This window comes from Syngnathus typhle, linkage group LG13, assembly GCF_033458585.1.
Source record: "Syngnathus typhle isolate RoL2023-S1 ecotype Sweden linkage group LG13, RoL_Styp_1.0, whole genome shotgun sequence".
In the NCBI taxonomy this organism is placed as follows: Eukaryota; Metazoa; Chordata; class Actinopteri; order Syngnathiformes; family Syngnathidae; genus Syngnathus; species Syngnathus typhle.
The window spans coordinates 4,584,930-4,605,824 of record NC_083750.1 but is presented as its reverse complement, the minus strand read 5'-3'; the positions used below and the strand labels follow the sequence as shown (position 1 = coordinate 4,605,824).

The 20,895-nt window shown below is 39.3% G+C and overlaps 2 protein-coding genes across 5 annotated transcripts; both read right to left on the bottom strand.

The window, feature by feature from the left end:
* Positions 1-329: 329 nt before the first annotated feature.
* LOC133165036 (CREB-regulated transcription coactivator 1-like) lies at positions 330-10,448 on the bottom strand. 4 transcript variants are annotated; one of them, XM_061294379.1, is made up of 14 exons: positions 10,248-10,448; positions 8,150-8,266; positions 7,560-7,679; positions 6,535-6,596; positions 6,143-6,237; positions 5,820-5,884; positions 5,709-5,749; positions 5,294-5,475; positions 5,021-5,166; positions 4,286-4,378; positions 3,902-4,006; positions 2,649-2,741; positions 2,383-2,560; positions 330-2,147 (listed from the first exon to the last, which is right to left on the bottom strand). In XM_061294379.1, exons 1-14 carry the CDS (start codon positions 10,371-10,373, stop codon positions 1,942-1,944), a joined length of 1,629 nt encoding a protein of 542 aa, XP_061150363.1. In that variant the 5' UTR covers positions 10,374-10,448; the 3' UTR covers positions 330-1,941. The 4 variants fall into 4 exon arrangements, with proteins under 4 accessions (XP_061150363.1, XP_061150364.1, XP_061150365.1 ...); XM_061294380.1 differs by having other exon boundaries at positions 2,649-2,738; XM_061294381.1 differs by lacking the exon at positions 3,902-4,006 and having other exon boundaries at positions 10,248-10,447.
* Positions 10,449-14,517: 4,069 nt separating this feature from the next.
* Positions 14,518-18,094, bottom strand: LOC133165037 (growth/differentiation factor 8). Its single transcript, XM_061294384.1, has 2 exons — positions 17,712-18,094; positions 14,518-17,416 (listed from the first exon to the last, which is right to left on the bottom strand). The coding sequence occupies exons 1-2, from the start codon at positions 18,025-18,027 to the stop codon at positions 16,644-16,646; spliced, it is 1,089 nt and encodes a 362-aa protein (XP_061150368.1). The 5' UTR covers positions 18,028-18,094; the 3' UTR covers positions 14,518-16,643.
* Positions 18,095-20,895: the final 2,801 nt, after the last annotated feature.

The following is a 20,895-nucleotide window of genomic DNA, read 5'->3' as shown; positions in this document are numbered from 1 at the left end:
CAAATCGTTCTGACATTTCTGAGTCACTTCACAACCAGCAGCAGATTGGCGGACAGTGAATAATTATTACATATAATAAATAAATAACTATATATTTAATATAACTATATATATGTATATATATATATATATATATATATATATATATATATATATATATATATATATATATATATATATATAAACATATATATATATAAAATATGTATATATATATATATATATAGTTATATTAAATATATAGTTATTTAAATATATACGTATATATATATATATATATATAAAACGATATAACTATATATATATAACTATATATATATAACTATATATATTTATATTGTGAATGCACACACACTATTTTTAACAAGTTACATGACTTAATTTACTGAGTCGCTTATAATTATGAAAGTCATATACTGCCACCCGATGGCCAAGTCGGGCACACCATAAGAGGCCGCAATGAATAATCGTGATGCTCAAACTGTTGGATTAGGAATGAATTAAACTCGCATCTGAAGAAATCACATAGATGTTCGGTATCAAAATTGCCTCTTAAAGTAGTCTTTTACATAAAAGCATAAAGTGCAATGCAACAACCATTGAAATACAAACCCAGACACCAAATGGACAATAAATTTGTCTAATTATTAGACAGGCATGATAAATACAGTATGATGAAGACATTGACTGTAATCGGTTTCACTGTAGTGTTTAGAAAACAAAGATATCTTTCTGCTCATGGAGAATCAAAATTATTAGCCCAAAAATTCAATTTGAAATACTCACGCAACCTTACCAGATGTGAGCTTACTACAGATGGAAAGCCATTTTGAGCATAGTTATATACATTTTCATTGCATCCACACAATGTTCTTTGACAACAGAGACTGTTTAAAATTAAATTCCTACTACACTGAGGTCATCTTTGGGAGCAAGTGCAATTTGTTTCTCTGTTGATTCTTTTTTTGTTTTTGGGCAAGTTTTAAAAATATTAACATATATACACTGTATAAACATGGCAGCATCTTTGTGCGCTCTAAAAACTTAATATCAGTATCACTTTGTAGTCCAAAATCAATTCTGTGTTTTGCATAGGTCAACTTCCTTGGAGAATAAAAACGCCATGACAAACTCCAGATTTCAAATCTGCCTATTGCCAGCGTTTTTCTATCCTCTGATTGGTAAAAAAAAGTGTTCAGCCACCAAAAGTAATTGTGTAGCAATCTGGCACATAATACATTTAATTACCGTATTTTCCGCACTATAAGGCGCACCTAAAAACCTCCAATTTTCTCAAAAGTCGACAGTGCGCCTTATAATCCGGTGCACCTTATATATGGACCAATATGGATTCGTGGATGAGGACTAATTTATTAAAGTAAGCGTGTTTTTACGTGTTTATTTTGCGTGTTGTGTGATATTAACATTTGAGCAACGTTGAGTTATTGATATATTGTTATTGTTTTCACTATTTCAAGTATTACTATATTGTGACTGCATTAACGTTTGAGCAACATTGAGTTATTTATTCTATGCGCTTTATAATCCGGTGCACCTTATATATGGATAAAATTTTAAAATGGGCCATTCATTGAAGGTGCGCCTTATAATCCGGTGCGCCTTATAGTGCGGAAAATAGGGTAGTAACTTGGTTAAGTATGGTGTTATTAAGAAGTCAAGTAAAATCTCAACATGATGTCCACCACGTCAGAACACTTTGTAGCTGCTTTTGTTTTACACTGCTTTGTCAGTTTGACTCGACTCCTACTTCTTTGAACAATTTATCACAATAAAGAGGCGTGTCATTGGCAGAACCACAAACAGAATTCATACCTTGAGTTTTAAGGATGTTGCCCTTTTTTCTAGTTCAGAAGAAGCGAAGCTGGCCTCTCTCTTTCAAAAGCTTTCTTATAGAAGTCCATCGGGCAAGTTGTGATCCACTCAGAGGCGATCCAGTCGAAAGGCATCCTCTGTGGCCGGGTCAGTGAGCAACATGTCCGGGTCATTGAGCATGTGCAGGCCATCAAGTGTCAGTGGGTCGATTTTTAGGTCATCCAGTGGGAAATGGTCGTCGACGTCGAAGCTGACATCGCTTGACAGGGAGTCACCCAGGTCATTGGGCAGGCTGGGAGGAGACTCGCCACTCACTGAACAGGAGCCAAACACACTGAATGAGGAAGGTGAACGGGCTCTTTAGTCTCTTTTTGCACAGAGATGCCGCAAATCGTCCCAAAAAGAACAACCGGTGTTGCTGACCCAAGTCAGTTTTACATTAAGTAAAAAATATGTAGTGCCATTTTTCCAAACTTTGGCAAGAAGCTAAAACTGACTCTAAAATTGGGCCTACAGTATTTCTTAGTATGCAATATGACAGAGGAGCACCTGTGAGAATGATGTTGGGGATGTTGCCGTGACTACTGTAGCCAAGCTGCTGAGAGTCCGTGAGGTTACAGTGGCCACCGGACAAGCCCATCAAGGCCTGGGAGTGGTTGAGTGTGGAGGTCTGGTTGTTGAAGCTACCACAGCTGTTGGGTGTTTCCATCATGTTGAACTGCTCTAGCTGGCAAGCACAATGAGGAAGAAGCAATACAAAAGGTTCTTTATAAATTCTTGAAAAATAATTCCCTGTTATAATTGAAGTAGCATACCTGTTGAGAGAGAGCACTGGCCTGAATGGACAGAAGCTGCTGGTCATAAAAGTCTGCAAAGACACTGCCCAGGATGGAGTTATGCTGCTGCTGCTGCGAAAAAAGTCATAATGCAAATATAATAAACGTAATACAATACTAACAAAAACAACTCCAAAAGGATTTGTCTTTTTTCTCCTTTTCTGTAGGATAACAAATTGCTTCTCACTGGCATTTACGATCCAAATTCCAGATTTAAAATGACCTTGCTTCTGACAAGTAAATTATTTTGAAATTTCCCATTCAGACAAACCAGCAACAGTAACTCCTGACAACCTCCTAATGTTCAAGTAATTGTATTATTTCCTTCTACAGTGTGTGTGCGTGTTTGATGTAACCAGCGTGACAGTTAAAGCATGTCAGAGCAGCAAAGGATGTTCTGATATGTACTGCTTAACCATCACAGAACAGCAAAGGCTGATTTGGAAAGAGAAAAGAAAAAAACTTTTTTTTACTTTGCCTCTAAATATGTTCATTTGTAAATTACCAGCTGTAGATTTAACGGTTTATACAAAGCTAGAATGGCAGTGCTGTAAAATATTTCAAATGCATGTTCCTGAAATCTCTTCTACAAATAGAGAGGCAGATTATGATCAACAACCCTGAGCCGTGTTTACCTTGGGTGTGCTCCGTTTATCTAAATGCAACACCCAGCAAAGCTTGGCTCAATTTGTTAAAATCCATCCGTGAGAAAGATTAACACAGCCCCCAAAAAAAAGAAAAAAAAAAAAAAAAAAAAACACTTCCATGGGGATTACCATTTCCTGTTGCAGTGCCTGAAATCCCCCCTAGCTTGTGTAAAATCATTTTCATTTTCTCGGGGGTATTAGGGAGGGGATACAGAGGAGCACCACAAAGCAACAGGAAAGGAAGCTTCGTCACGCACCATTGCATCACAAATGGACAGATCTGGGCAAAAAACAAACTAATTTAGCTTCCAAATGCAATCATGCAATGGTGTGTTTTTTTTTAGTAAATGACATTGAAAACAAAAACAGATTTCTAGTTTAGATTTCAAACTAAATGAATTAAATTCTGACAATTTAAGAAGCACTTCTTTAGCTAATACGCTGCATGGGCATATTTCCTTTGCCCAGATCTGCTGCAATCATCAACAAGGCAGCTGGGGGGCAGACAAGACAACCACGACGCCAGAGATGGATGCTTGTCTAACAAAGAGCCCGCCTACACCTCGTTAATTCCCACGCCCTTACTTGAGGCGAAGTTCCAGGTGAGAAGCTATGGTTGGAGATGGGGGAGGTTGGAGATTGATTGGCAGAGGATCCCACCCTACTGCGGTATTGTTGGAGTGGGCAGGCCTGATACAAGAGGATATGATTTGAGTCATTCAAAAACTTCTCAGTCATATATCGGTGAGGCCTAGAAGGATTTTGGAGTTTTGCTAATCTTTTTCAGTGGTGCCTTCTTCGTCTAGCTACTCCTACTGATGCGATACAACACGGGACAATCAAATTTGCCGAACCGCTTATCCCCACTAGGGCCACAGAACAACCCAAAGTTGAATTTCAAGTTAAATTTCCAGCAATGTTCCATTGGATGTTATCTGGAGAGTAATCAGAATGTTAGATGATACTCACAGGCTGGTTCTGGTGTGTTTGGGATGGCGGAGGCTGATTGAAGAAGGCATACTGGGATAACTGCTGTTCAAGGTTCATGGCATTGATTGCAACCTGTAAACAGCCAAAGCAAATTTACTTCAAAGCTTAGTCACAAAACAAACTACCGTATTGGCCCGAATATAAGACGACCCTGATTATAAGGCGACCCCCTCTTTTTCAAGACTCAAGTTTGAAAAAAAGACTTTTTGAACACCAAATTTAATTTTCATAGAGAAAATAATTACAGTACATCTGAAACAAATGATGATAACAATATATTTGAGAGAAAAAGCATGTTATTTTGCCTCATTCAAATCATGCAAAAACTGTCTATCACATCTTAATATTGCAACTTTTAAATATGTAAACTAAAGTGCAATCACATTTGTAAATGAATGGCTTCTGTTTTTTTCATTTTGTTATCTCTTCTCTTTTCTTTCTTACCGCTATTTTTTATTTTTTTTCTTCGTGCTACCGCTATTTTTATTTTTATTCTTCGTGACAGGGGTTCACTTTGGCCTGGGGAGTTAAGTTCAGCATTCGCTTTAAGGATATCTGTAGCCAACGCCATTTAGCGTTGTGAATGGGTATAATGTCTAGACCCCAAATGTAAGACGACCCCCACTTTTTCAGTCTTATTTCAATGCGAAAAACACCGTCTTATATTCGGGCCAATACGGTACTTGATGGAATTATCAAGAAACCAAGATTTACCTGAGAGAGTGGGAGCGGCACCGATGTTGGCGAGTGCTGCAAGTTCTGCTGCTGGTGAAAGTCTCTTGTGTTAAGAATAAGAGGATCCATGTTGTCCTGCCCAGACTGCGTCTCCATGGTTACTGCGGGCTGAGAGGTGTTCAATCCTACCCAGCGTTTAAAAACAATGGCATGAAAATGTAGTTTTCAACAGCACTCACACAGTGCGGAATCAGAACCTCAAAAAGGTTTCTGTAGGTGTTCAATTATGAGCAGTGCTGGCTATTTTGCTACCTTGTATTTTATCCAGCATGTTGGCGCCGTTGCTGGAAGAACTCAATGAGACGGCCGAAGCATCGTCTGAGTCCAGCGGGGTGGATAGCGGAGGAGGGAACTTAATGTTTGATAGGTCAGGCAGAGAACCGCCAGTGCTGTGAGCAACTGGTTTGAGATGCTGCTCCGGTGATGGAATTATGCTGCCGGAAAATATGCAGATGCACCATCAATTTAGAAATGAAAGAAATAAAAAATACGTTGGTGCCTTGAGATTAGGGCTGAACAATTAAAAAAAAAAAAACTAACAGTGATACTGGCTCAATATTGCGATTTAATGTGGTTGCGTTTCCACTTTCCAGTTACCCTTCCCGTGTTTTTTTTTTTTTTTAAACACAAGCAATGCATGTATTCCAATCAACACTGTAAAACTCACTGGATTCCAGGGACTTCATATGATTTGGATCTAGAAACATCCTGAAAGGAGAAAAGATCATAAGCTTGAGCAAATTCAATCTCATATAAAATACAAAATGTATGTGTCCACCTTTTTGCAGTCCCAGTTCTCTTTGGGCATTTCTTCTTCAACCTCCTGTTTGACAATTTGAAATCCTGGCAGTAAAGTAAAAAGGCACATACTAAGTCACACGGGTTGTCCAAAAATGTTTGATAGTTTGAAGGATTCCCGGAAAATGTTCAATATTCTGTAGAGCAGTTGCTACCAATGTGGTTAGTTAGTTTGCCAGCCATGTATTGTGACAGACAGAACAAATATTTTTTTTCCCACTAGATCGGCACCAAAATGACTCAAGTGTCAACTGAAAGCAGCAAAATGGGAAAAAAAAATACTAGCATTTATTATCATTGTACCTTGCTTGGGCTGGAGCTCTTGGAACCCACCCATGAAGGAGGCTTGCTGGCCGGGAGCTAATGTGCTCTGGTGAAGCGCCGAGTCAGAGTTTGTCCTGCAACGCAAATAGACAAAAGCAAATCAGAGACTGGATCTACACTGCGGGCATTAGTGTTCAATCCCACTTTGGTTAATATTTCAACATTTATTTCGGTACATTTCATAATTTCACTTTAACATCCAATTTTTTTTATTTTCCTGCATTAAAGTGCAGTGTTAATGTTCAAATGGTGCATATTTTTTTTAGAGTGTCTGTAATAAAAAATAAAAAAATCTGAGGCAATATAAGGGATTTACTACGACGACTACAAAGGGTGCACAGGAGGATACAATCACGCAGAGAGCAACTTACCTCCTCCAGCTGATGTCAGGTGGCGGTGACAAATATACCGAGCTGTACGGACAGCTGTCAATGTGATGCTGAAGCTTAAGAAAATACCATTGCAATTGTTCAAGATGAACTTTTCTTAGACAGCAAATTAACTATCGTGAACCCACTATCATTGTGGGGGAGATACGTTACAAGTAGGGGTGCAACGATTCATCAATACACATCGATTAATCGATATAATGCTCTACGATTTATTGGCATCGATGCTAAACGTAAACATCGATTTATATCGCCGTGTTTGACTTCGGACATTAGACGCGACTTTATTTTGAAATCCAGTTCATTGTTGCTCGCTTCCTCTTTCCGGGAGCAGTGAGCGGCGTGTTGTGAGCAGAGCAGGCACGTGAAAGGGGAGTCGACAACTACGCGGCTCCTGGGCTGGTGCTATGGCTAGTGTCCAAAAAGACGAGGAAATTGGCTCCCCTTTAGGCTTCAAGTCATTCGTTTGGAAGCACTTTGGATTCCAAAGAAAAGATGACTCAACGGACAAGACACGTGCAGTTTGTAAATCCTGCCATGCGGTGATCAAATATTCACAAATCTCGCCGCACATTTAAAGAAAAAACACGACATCAAAGTTCAGTGTTAAAATAAGCACTTTGTATACTATTTGTAATTTCCTGAATAAAGAGTTTGCAGTACCTTGTTGATTTTGCGTATGAATTGTTATAAATCAGGATATTGTTCTATATTTTTTATTAAAAAAAAAAAAATATCGATCGTAGAGCACTATATCGTGATATATCGTGAATGAATCGCAGCAGGCTTTAAGATATCGGCAAACATCGTATCGTAGTTCTTTGTATCGATATGATATCGTATTGTGACAAAACCCGCGATTTACACCCCTAGTTACAAGCCCATCTGGAAAATTTGTAATCTAAAAACAATATAAGGAAAAAAAAAAAAACATGTTAAAATAGTTTTCATCCTCACTTTTACACTAAACAGATCTAGACTTCACATTATAGGACACAAAAGGATATCTGGCGTCCATGTTTGTCGACAGTGAGAGGGTTCCGATGGGGTGATGTGATTCGGTTGCGGTAGACTCTGTCCACCAGCCCGTGGTGTCGCGATGAGCTGTTTGCATCCATCCCAGAATCCTTATGACAGCAAATTTAGGGAAACATTCCCAAACTAAGTTGGTATTGTGAATGCCTTCATTCACTTTGATGCACAAATCATTTAAGGTATTTTAAAATGGACTTAAACCACAACATTTTCTTTGGAGTCATATGTTCTGTGCACAACAACATTTTCTGATTTATGTTTCATTTGCTGAACATGAATTTAACAGGCAAAACCCAGTGAGCGGCCATTTTGCCACTTGCTGTCGACTAAAAATGTCACAACCAATCACGGCTCATTGTTTTCTCAAGATGAGCCATGATTGGTTTGTGACCTCAGACCTGGCAACCGTGATGTCATTTTCAGTCGACAGGAAGTGGCAAATTGGCCGCCTTCTGAGATAGATAAAAACATGTTAATTTTGCAGTTTAAATCATAAACGCAATATGAATCAGATTCATACTAGTGGGATCACAAAAAGCATTAAAAAAAAAAAGGAGCTGACCTGGAAAGAAAAATCAGCAGTGCTGCTTCCAATCTGGTTTACGTTCGGCAACGATCCTCCATAGTACTGCCCATGGTTAGGTCCCAACTGCAAATACTGAGTCGTCTGCAACTTCAACTGGAAGAAGATCATAAAAAAAAAAGAATACATAAATCAAATTCATCACAACCACCAGTGACAACAGAAATGTGATGAAACATGTAATACTAATTCTGAAGCTCAGTCCCAAAAGCCCTCAAAAGATACAGTATTTATTTCAAAATGGAATCCAATTCCTTTTCCCATCAGGGCGACCAAAACAGGTCAATTAAATTTTCTCATTCAAGCTCACTTTGGGAAGGGCAGAAAATCTAATAATAATGACTTTCCCCTGCTCACGGTCCATTTAACTCCAGTTCCAATCTGAACATTTATGTCTCTGAATATGTTCACCCGCTGATCTGTTGATTACATATTAGAAGGTCTCTGGATTAGAGAGAGGCCAGTCCAAATCCTTTCAACCACAACACAACAACTGAGAGAAAGAAAATATAAATTATTTCAATGTTTATTATTATGTATTTGTCTTTGACAAGGGGACAAAATGAATCATAGGTCAAATCAAAACACTGAAATACTGTTGCAAAACAGTCATTTTTTTCTATCACCACAGGTTCTAGCGTAAATACCGTTTTTTCCATGTATAATGCGCAAAATTTAGCTAATTTATTGTCCTAAAATCTGGGGTGCGCATTATACATGGGTACAAAAAATATATATATATATTTTAATCCGGATATCATACAGAGGCCGCCATTACAGATGTGCTTTCTCCTCTGCTGCTCACTTCAAACACACTCCATACAAACACAATGCTCTCGTATCAGACGCTTGCTAGATCACCTGCTCGTTTGCTGTCACAATGTACCCTACACAAATCCGAAACATTTCTTCGCTATTGAGTATGCTAGCGCATGCGCAGTGATACTGACCGGCAGAACATCCGGTTGTTCCCAAAGATGATCTTTTTTCTGAAATAATTTTACATTCACGGACTTAAGTAGGAGTCAAAATCTGGGTGCGTATTACACATGGGTACAGGCTTTTTTCCAGCATCAACATGCCATTTTTAGGGTGCGTATTATACATGGGGGCGCATTATACACGGAAAAAAACGGTAAGTATAAATAGAGCCCATAATGTGTCGACTCAACGACAGTCAGGCTAACATTCAAGGGATTTATCTTGTAGGCCCATTTGCTTTGTGTGGTTTAAAATTCACATAATCTGCCAAGCTTCATCTTTGCTGTGTGGCTGTCAATCATGCAGTGTACACACTGCATAACCACAGGATGAGTCTGACAAGTTCACTCAAGTAGAGTAACACACGTTGCCATGCTCTACAACATCGATTACACTGTCGGAATTACGTTCTGTTATGAAAAATTAAGCACAAGCTGTATTTTAGGTTATTGAAATAAAATCAGAAAGGACAAGATTCAAATAAATTGCAATAAATTACGTTGAATTGTTCTAAAAAAATAAGTGCATACCTAAATATGGGAACTGTACGGTGCCAACTATATAAATATTAAATGAAGTTTAATATTAATATAATATATTAATATTAATATATTAATTAATAGGTATATTAATATTAAGAATATTGAATGAGTTTTTCTTTATCCACCCCATAAATTAGAATGTTAATTTGAATTTGAAAAATTGTTAGGCCCTACTGTTCAGTGTTAATTTTATTCATTGGTGGTTTTGGGGCAGATGAAACGGATTAATGTCATCTCGGTTCATTTCAACATAGGAAATTGAGTCGATCAATCCGAGTCACGAGCTTGGATAAGGAACGAATTCACCTCGTAAGTCAAGTGTCGCACGCCCCTTTGCTCCCACTTGCGTGTTGCAAAAACCGAATCAACTTTAACTTCACCATACTGTCATCTCTTTCCATCCATGGATAATTGGAGGTTTCAAAAATGAGGTAAACGCAAAATATCTCCTCCATGTGTTAGCTTTGAACGCTTGTTATTGTTTACCTGCGTACTCTGCAAGTACGTTTCAGTGCTCGAGCATAAGTGAGGAGGCGGGGAAAATGCGTCCTTACCCTGGCAGCCCGATTAATGCTGAGGTCTTTCATCACTTCGTCGAACGCCGCCGTGTCTTGTGCCTGCTTCTGGTTATGCAAAGCAATCTTCTCGCTGAATTTCCGCGGATTGTTTTGAGTCGCCATGTTTTGATGCTCTTCTGCTCCGCTTTCTGTCAACGCTCAGTGTCAAAGGCAAGTCACACTGAGTCAGGGAAATCCACTTCCGGTTAGTGGACCATACCAAAGTAAAATGTCCCTTCTACGGCATGTTTTAATTTAATCATTTGAACATAGGGTTCGGGTAAAAATCGACCCATTCTGATAAATAACCCCAATGTATTCTTTTCACCCAGAAATGTAATGATTTTTCAATTCTTTTTTGCTCTGGTTTATGTGAGTCGTGATCTACAGCAGCTCTTTGCAAGTGTGTTCTCGTATTTGTGAGTTTAACAGGCGGCTGAAAGTGCATCAATGACTATGTCTCTTACATCACAGTACCTCTAAAAAAAATTCATTTTAAATTGAAAAACTTGGACGTTGGGGAACTTGAGTCAGCACATTAATCCTTTTGCATTGAGTTATAATTTGTAAATAGATAATTCTCATCTTTTATGCCTTAGGAAGTCTTCCCTCTCTACATGCCTGTACTTGTCTTGTAAGTACACCAAGAGTTGCACTTTTGCACAGAAACAACTGCTCACATGACGACTTCTGAATTCAAACTCGAATTGTTTAAACAAAATTAACATAATAACAATGAAACGCAGGGGCATCAGTGTGTTTGCAATATTAGTATGATCTGATCATGTTTATATGATTTTCACAATAATGGTCCCTAGACTAAAACCACAACTATGATATGGCCCGTGATGAAAATGAGTTTGAAACCTCTGTAAATACCTTAGTGGATGCCCTGACTCTTGCTCATACTAACTTGTGTTGTCTCACCTGCCATCAAAGAGAGTAAGATTTGATTTAAAGTAACCATGGCAACACTGAAAACCTGTGATTCAAGGGCAAACCGTAGCGAAGAAAATCGTTGATGAGATTACTCTGGGAAGTTTACACTCGTATAATGGACATAAAGAAATACGCTGCTGATCCTGCTGGTCTGACATTTTTCAAAAATGTTTTTGCCCCACTACTTGATGAGTATTTGTGGCCTTGCAGAGCTTGTTTTCAGGGTATCCCAGCTGATGGGCGCACCCAGGACAATTACAACCCTTTAACATTCCAACCCATTCATAATTCATCACAGTAGCTACATGAATAACACTTTTGCAAGCATGGGGACTCAAATAGAATAAAATAGAACAGTCTCAAAGTGTAGATGACTTACAACTTGTAGCTCGTTGGCTCTCTCTAGTGGTATGTTAAAAAATCACTTCCTTGAACGTTTGCGTAACATTAAGTACAATCATTAGCATGTTGACTTTTGGAAGTTTGTTTTCAGACCGTTTATTAGGTACACTTTTTAAACGTATGTAGTAGGGGTGTAATGAAAACTGATTTGAATCAGAAAACTCATTTTGATTTTAAAGATGTGAGTGCATCAATTAGAACTGAATTGACTGTTTCCACTTTAAAATACATAGCACTATGTATCTATCCATCCATCCATTTTCTGAACCGCTTAGTCCGCACGGGGGTCGCGGGTGTGCTGGAGCCTATCCCAGCCGTCATCGGGCAGTAGGCGGGGGACACCCTGAACCGGTTGCCAGCCAATCGCAGGGCACACAGAGACAAAACCATTCACACTTGCACCTAGGGACAATGCAAACTCCACACAGGGATGGCTGGAGCCTATTTTGACATGAAATAGCCTCGCGCGTATAGCAGCTATTGTTATAGCATTAGCCATCCGCAAAAACCCATGACCCTCAGCTTGCAATCTCCCATGAGCCTCAGCAAAGTGTAAACAATCGCGTTTCTCAAACGATCTCCTCTAAAATGATCAGAACTGACTAAAGTTCGATCTAACGCATTGGTACTACTTACCTATGTTTCCCTTCCATATCGATCCGTAGATTTACTCGAAACATGAACAGAGCAGCCTATTTTGACATGAAATAGCCTCGCGCGTATAGCAGCTATTCGGTGACGCCCCCTGACTACAGTTACCGTAATGTTGGGAAGCGATGCGACCTTGTAATTTACTAGTCGTACTAAAACGTACTAAAACATTTTGGCAGAGCACTGTGTACAACCAGTATGGATCAACAAATTCATCACTTGATCCATATATAAGGCGCACCGGACTATAAGGCGCACCTTTGATAAAAATTTAGGTTTTTAGGTGCGCCTTATAGGGCGGAAAATACGGTACTTCTTTTTTTTTGTTAAAAGGCTCATATCATATTCACTCAATCATTTCCCTTTGATGGGTTAGTATGAATATAATAATATCGAGTGACTCGTGTGAAAAAACCCAAACAGCTCTTACAGGAAATCTGATTATAGCTTATTCATCATCCCCCACTTTCATGATCGAAGAAAAGAGGAACTGCTCTGTTGCAAGTGTTAAAGGGTGGTTGACACCAAACTGCTGGACGTTTCTCACAATTGTCGACTTTGGTGTCCTGAGCGGTAAGACAGCTGTTTATTTTGCTGTACTTGATGCCCTACTAAAATAGAAATTGCAGACTGTATTAATCTATTGTAAAATTAAATATAGATCCAAGACTTAATCACATGTATTTTTTAGTAACATTGTCTTTGTTTTTGTTTTCTGGGGAAATTTTGAGATTTGTAGATTTTCACTATTATGTATACTCCATATTTGCCATGAATAGCAGTGTAATATTTGTACAAAGAGTAAAAACAAATATTTCTTTAAATTAGACCCCCATGGCTGCCTTAACCTATCTTTTTTTTTACGTTGTTGTCATCTGCAGTTAAAAAAAATAAAAAGCTTGGTACAGACTCATCTATTTTAAAATGTACAGTGTAAAAACAACAAAAAATCATCTGAAATTTTCAAGGAGTACAGCATTGTCTCGTCACCGTGGGATAGAGGAAACAGAATTTCGGTTTCTTTGTGTGTCTTGACATATGAAGGGATTGACAATAAAGCAGACTTTGACTTTGACTTTGATTGGGCTGAAAATAAACTTTTGGTGAATATTATTTATTTGATGTTGTGTTTGGACCAGAGGCCACAAAAAATTTGTGGTAAGCTGAATTTGTTTTGTTTTTTTATATATATTTTCAGGTCATGTGGCTCAATAACACTTGCCTACCTGTAAATGGCACCGAATGTGCAGCGCCTACCTCCCCTGTCGGTCTCGCCGTGGGCCTGACACTCTTCTTTCTGATGCTGGTTACAATTGGTGTTATGATCACGGTCGGATTCTGTAAGGACGAATGGAATCTGCCTCTATTGGGTCAAAAGGAAAGCCAACAGATGGAATGCATACAGACGCCACAGGGTGACCATCAGTACGTCGGCATGATCAGAACACAATCGACTGAGAATCCTTCCATCTATGAAAATATGGAAGGCCAGAAAAGTGGCGCCGGGTCTCAGAGCAGGTGTGCCATTGTCTTCTTACATAATAATGTTGATTCAGAAAGTGTGACATAGTATGAACGTATTGTCCCTAAAACTGAACAGAATGGAAACAGATGAAGAAACATTGCATGTGATGTGGTTTCACCCTTTTGACTTAGTTTTTGTTTGAGAGAAAATGCTCCATTTAGACTTTATTTGATCTTCTGAGTAGTGACAAAGCAGCTGATGACTCACGAATGATGCTTTGAACACAACTAAAGAAAGGAAATCCATTAAACTAACACCCCTAAGTACAAGTAGACAGTGTACAAAAAGTAAGAACAAATATTTCTCTAAATTAGACCGCTCTTTTTCTGCAGTTTAAAAGTTTAAAAAATAAAAAAGCTTGATACAGACATATCTATTTTGAAATGTACACTATAAAAACAAAAAAAAAATCATCAGAAATTTTCAAGTAGTATAGCACAAGTACAGATAGCTAAAAGTAGTAGTAAAGTAACGTTTTTGTACTTGCCACCACTCCAAGTAACATCATATTTTCACGAATGATTTTATTTATGCTTTTGAATTTGACATTGCTGGTGATTATTTCTCTACAGGCCATCTCATGTACCTGCTGAGAATTTGTACTTGCAGTGTGATCCCCCCGATGATGCAATCTACAGCAATTATCCTGCATGTAACCTCGCCTTTCTACCAGAATCTCGAGACGACGACGTTTATATTTTCCCGGAATCATAGGAACTGACATCACAATCGCGTTTTTCCTCAGGCCTGCTTCACACAACCTGTGATGATTTCGTAACCTCGAATGTCTGTTTCTTCAAACCTGATCTCATTTTTTGGGCTATTTAACACTTTGTGTACAGTACAAAATGTAGAACCAACCTGTAACAAATTCAACATGGACTGTATTTCCAGCTTAAAGACGTGAACAACCTTCATTAATGGGCACATTAGAGTCAGCGTGCTAAATTGGCACAAATGTGACATCGCTACCCAGACGACAGGGCGTAGATAAATCGTCATTCTATTTATTTCGTTTATGTTCCAGGCTACTGTTGTTTGGTTTGTGTCTGTTGTGTGGATGGCGGGATGAATGCCATAGAACAAAATCTTGTTTGAATGTATCAGTGCTTAACATCTGGTGCCTTTTCCACTCAATTCAAACCGTGGAAACTTTTCTTGGCAACATTTATGTCCCTCGCCTCGGTCAAGGCTACAAAGTGGTGTCAGGGTCAAGGAGATACTGTCAAAGTTATCAATAAGCTGATTTGCAGTGCAGTCTACACACCTTGGCCTTCATAAACCATTAAACTAATTTGATGACAGCATGAGAGCTTTTTATTTCCCGTATGTTTATTATGAAATGTCCTTGTTGGTGATATAAATTCAAGTGCAACAGGTCTGTATAGATAAATAAAAACGGCAATGAAATAATCATGACAATACAAAATGTTCGTCATATAATACAGTACCTTCAACATAAATGACAATCAAATTAAAAAGTATGTTATAGCAGTGATTCCCAAATTCCAACTACTGTGTCATGCAGTGCAAGGGATTTTTTTTTTTACCCAAAAAATTGGTAAATAATCTGTCTATGGCAATATAATGACAAAATGCTTTTTGACTAGATAGCAGATGGTACAATTAACCTGAGAATGTTACATGTGTATTGTAAACAACCACATTAGTTTGCCTTAAAGTCGGCTAGCTTAATGCTAACACAAAAAAACACCATAGAAGTGTTACCAAATAGCATCCTTGTCGCACTTTTTAAGCCACAGATATTTGAACACGAATGGTAAAAGGATACATGTAGACAGACAATATAGCAATAGTCACATTTTCTTTATCCTCTGCAAAGAGTGAGCAATATTTCTGCTTAATCTTAATTGAGGAGCTAAGATGTTTCCATCTATATGTCTGTAGTCCTACCCAAAGGTGGCCAAGGCAACACTATTTAATCAGCATTTTTGGTGAGTATGATATATTTGACAGTTTGTGGTGGTATTGAAAAGTCGATAAAGTCGGGTAAGTCCCTACCAAAAGCCGAGGTATCAAATGTACCGTATTTTCCGCCCTATAAGGCGCACCTAAAAACCTCCAATTTTCTCAAAAGCCGACAGTGCGCCTTATAATCAGGTGCGCCTTATAAATGGACCAATATTGAGCCACTACAGCAGGCGTGTCCAAAGTCTGGCCCGCGGGCCAAATATATATATCGTATATATGGACAAAGTTTCAAAATGGGCCATTCATTAAAGGTGCGCCTTATAATCCGGTGCGCCTTATATATGGACAAAGTTTTAGGATGAGCCATTCATTGAAGGTGCGCCTTATAAGCCGGTGCCCCTTATAGTGCACAAAATGCGGTATGTCCTGCCACTGTTTTTTTATGTGTGTTTTTACACGTCCTAAATGCTGGGTTGTTTTCCTAAGCCGCTCATTGCTGATTTACGTTTAAATTGAGGTTAACTTAAGAAGTTGACCCGGTAGATGGGATTGAAGATTTGGGTGAGGTATACTGATTTGAAGCAAACGTAACTTTTATAACAAATGTCAGTGCTAGCTGAATGGCTCAGTGGCTAACACTACTACCATAAGTCACTCGGTTTTGGGTTCAAGAAGGCCCAACCATCATTTGTTGTTAGATTTCACACATCCGTTTGGGTAGTTTTTATCCCTTGATGGGACAAAATATTTAGTGTGCCTTAGCTCAAACAATTGGCAATGGGGAAACACTGCTTTATGAAATGCTGTAACAATAGCAATGGCACACTTGATACATGAATGTAGTTTAGGAGTCGGACAATAAATACCATTTTCAAATAAATAAAATATTTAAACATAAAAGTCCAGTGAGAAAAAAAAACATTACAATATGAGTTTGGGCTGCCTTAGGCACAATGACATTTAGTGACTATTAGATCACTAAAAGGTGACAGTTTCAACTTCCCCCTACCGTCGTAGTACATGAGGACCATGGGCTCGTAGGAGGCCGGCACGCAGCATGGCCTAGGCGAGCCGCCGTTCATGATCTGGTTTAAGCGAGACTTCACCTGCGTGTGCATGCTGGCCGGCTTGTAGTTGTGCGGGCAAGTGCCGTCGCACAAATGCATCGTGTACTCCGTTGGGGCCACGATCCAATCGGTCCAGCCGATGTCTTGGAATGACACGTTGACGGATTTGCGGCAGCACCATCCTTGTTGGTTGCACTCGTCCTCCTTGTTGGAGCGACGCAGCCTTCTTTTCGTTGCTGCTTTGGGGGGAATGAAGTCTAATTCCAGAGAGATGATTGGCTCGCTTTCACCCACAGCCATCCTTACATCCACAACCAATGCTGTATCATCATCATCTCTTTTGATCCACTTTGTCACCTTGGTGCCGATGTCCATCGTCACATTTTGCATCTTTGAGACATCAACACGAGGGGTCGTGTGTGTCCAGCCGGTGGAGTTCACCATCTTCATCCGCTTGACTTTAATCTCCCTTCTAATGTCAGACTTTACGTGCGTTGGTTGAATTGGAGTCGCCGTGGAAACCCGAAGTTGAGATCGGGTTAAAATAGCCTCCGGATGGATGTTTGGGTTCTTATGGAAAACAGCTCTGTAGAACTGCATGTGTTGACCGGGTGGCAACTGCGACAGGTCTTTCCAATGAGGTGCTTTCACTGGGCCCCACAATGGAGAGATAGAGCAGAGAAAAGTGTTCAAAATGAGATATGAGCTAGAAAAAGTCTACACACCCCTGCTGGCAAATAGCTGCAGGTTATGTAATAACAAGCACAGTGGAAAATTGCAGTTTATCTGATGCGTTTTCTTTGTTGAGCTTTTTACGGGTAAAGTCACATGAAAAGATTTCATGAATGAACTCTGCAACAAACATTCCGTTCTACTCCCACGTTCCTTTCACTCACGAGTGTTAGTCATGATGAAATTAAGCAAGCGTTTCATCACCCCGTTTACCTGGAACTGGAAAAAGCACCGTCGACACAGTCGCTCCCGTCGGCTGGCTAGAATTTCTCCTCATCTCTTTCAGTTTTTCCCAGTAGAGCTGATACATCCTCCTCAATTCTCGCTCAGATGCTTTTTGGGTGATCCTGGGCTCCTTGTCCATCCCAAGTGAGCTCAGGATTCCCATCTTGACCGCCTCCACTAGTTGGACCCTCTGAATGTCCACATCAAGTGTTTGCTTCTGGGCTTGTTGAGGCTTACACTTCCCCGAGCTGGAGCCAAAGAGCAGGAGTAGCAAGGAGGAGAGGAGAGTGCATGATCTGAGCATGGCGGGTTTGTTCTGGGAGTGCTGCTCTTGTCTGGATGTGCTCTGTCTATGTTGTTAATGAAATTCTTGACATGCTTTCATTTATAGGGCGTTTGTGTTGCCACGCCCCTTGCTCAGTCAGGTGAGCTTTAATGGTCTGAGTCAGGCTCACAAGGTATATTCAGGAACAGTAATGTGTCTAATGAGCTCTTGTAAACTTTTAAAACAAACATTGTGGTGAATTGCTTCAAAACCATTTCAGGCCAGTTACAAACTTTAAAAAGAAGTTACAAACAGATCCACCACTCATCTCCCAAGGTGTAAAGTTCACAAATACTGGACAAACATAAAAAGAACCACACGTTTAATCACATTTAGTCAGTTGAATAAAAAAAGATGAGTGGAAAATTCCTCAGAGCAGTATTGCCAAACACATCCTGGGAAAAATGTCCCTTCAATTAGTAACCAGGTTCAATGCATGATTAGAAAGTAATTTCTCACCAGTTACTATGTGACTTGTGGATTGTGTTCAAAACATGTTTTTTTTCCACTGAGGGTGAGATTACAGCATTTGCTGCTGGCTGTTTTTATGATAGAGAAATAAAAGATAATTGGGAATGATGTTTGGTCTTGAATAACATCTAAAGCTCCGGATCACTTAGGCATTAAAAAATACAACACCCTGAACCGGTTGCCAGCCAATCACAGAGACAAACAACCATACACACTCGCACTCACACCCACACCTAGGGACAATTTGGAGTGCTCAATCGGCCTACCAAGCATGTTTTTGGGATGTGGGAGGAAACCGGAGTGCCCGGAGAAAACCCACACGGGCCCGGGGAGAACATGCAAACTCCACACAGGGAGGGCCGGAAGTGGAATCGAACCCGCACCCTCCTAGCTATAAGGCAGGCGTGCTACCCAGTGCACCACCGAGCAGCCGAGTTGCACCTTCATTTAGACAAAAGTAGTGCCTTGCCACCCCATTGTGGCTTCAATAGGCCATTATAAACTTTGTTTCAAGGTGTTTATTGCAATGCAACAAAGATATTTACATAAGTCAGCTAGCTTAATGCTAACCGACAATGCAAAAAGTCATCGCCTAGCTAAATAAACTAGCATGAATGTTGTGGGAGTTGCAATCTTTCAAGCAACAGACATTTGAACGCAAACACAAAAAGCAACAGAATCTCGGAATGTAAACAAAATGTAGCAACACATCCATTATGGATTTAAAGCGAGGCAACATGCTTGACGTTCTCAATGCTGGGAGCCAAGTTTCAGCATGTGTAGCAGATGTCTCAAACGAACCAAAACAAGACTGAAAGAAGCCTTGCAAATTGCAGTCGAAGTAAAAAAAAAGAATTAACCATAGTTTCTTGACGTGTGTGTGCGCGTGCGTGTGTCTATAGATTTTTGAGCTGTGAGTCATTGAGGTAATAAAGCAATCAGGTACCACAGCAGGCAATTCAACCTTGCAAGATAGAAGTGTGTGAAAGGCTTTGGTGAGTCACCAAGTATGCAATCGTGTAGTTTGTACTACAATAGTGAAATCTGTTATACAAGCCATTTTTTTTCCTGCAGGTTAGAGAACAAGACTTTCTTTGACATCATCCAAACATTCACTTTCTGTAGTGCTTGCACACACAAGGTATATTTTTTTTCTCCATTGTTAGTTGATTCAACTGTTTGTTTTGTTTAGTCAGTTCACAACATTAGCTAAGGAATGACAATGCATTACTGATATTCTTAAACATGTATATGTGGTTTTTTTTCTCACTTCTACACATTATGAGCGGTATGTAAAGTTTTGAAATAAGGGAATGATTTTGTGTGCTGACTTGTCACCTAGTTAAAAAAATGGCAATTTGATCTAATTGAAAGTAATCATTTGGCTTAACTTTACATTTCAGAGTCTATACTTTTTACTATTACACAATTACAGGAGTCTAATCAAGACTAGTACTTTTACTTGTCTATGTTTACACAAGCCAACGCTGGCATTCTGTGTGGTCTTGTTTTCCTACTGTCAAGTCACTCAACCTTAAGGCCCCTTGAGGACAACCTTGTAACTCAGACAGATTACGCCATCTAGTGGCAGATATAGTGTACGTCCTATGACTATAGATGATGAAAACCCTTGAGCAGGATCCAGCCATTTCTTTCAGTTGCGCATGCACAACTTCTCAAAATTCGGTTGGTTCAAATTTGGTCAAAGTTAGGTGGAGATTGTCTGTGTTGGACACGAACAGTGATAGTGACGTGACAAAACTGAAACGACACACATTAATTGACAAAACTGAAAACCAATACAATTATTTAATGGGAGGCAATTAGACATTGTGTACTTAAAACAACAACACAATTAACTAATTCAATTCAAATCTCAAGCTACCACAATATACCGACAGGCAAAACAATGATGTCCTCTTCCACTAGATGGCAGAAAGAACTAGTTAACCTACGTTCCCATTTTGGGAAACGTTTTGGTTTGGTAGTGTGGTTTTTAAATGCTCGTAGCGATTTTAAATATCTTAATCAGAGGCCCTAGACAAGGAAAGAAAACTGTAAAAGTGTGTTTTTACTTTTCTAACTTTTCTAAGTTGATCAACAGCACATCACACAAATGACAGGAACATCCCACTTGCTGCACAACCAAATTACGCTTTTGAGTGCTGCATTCCTTCAGTTTTTCTTTGACTCTTTAAATAGTTATTCTTTACAGCAAAAATGCATTAAATCAGTAAAATTAAAGTGCCAGTTTAGAAGTTTCATGTTTCCATCCCCAAGAATGAGTTAGGCCATGAATAGGGATTTTCACAATGAAGAACAAGCGGCCCACTTGTATAGACATGTGATACCAAAGTATAAGAGACAAGCCATTGT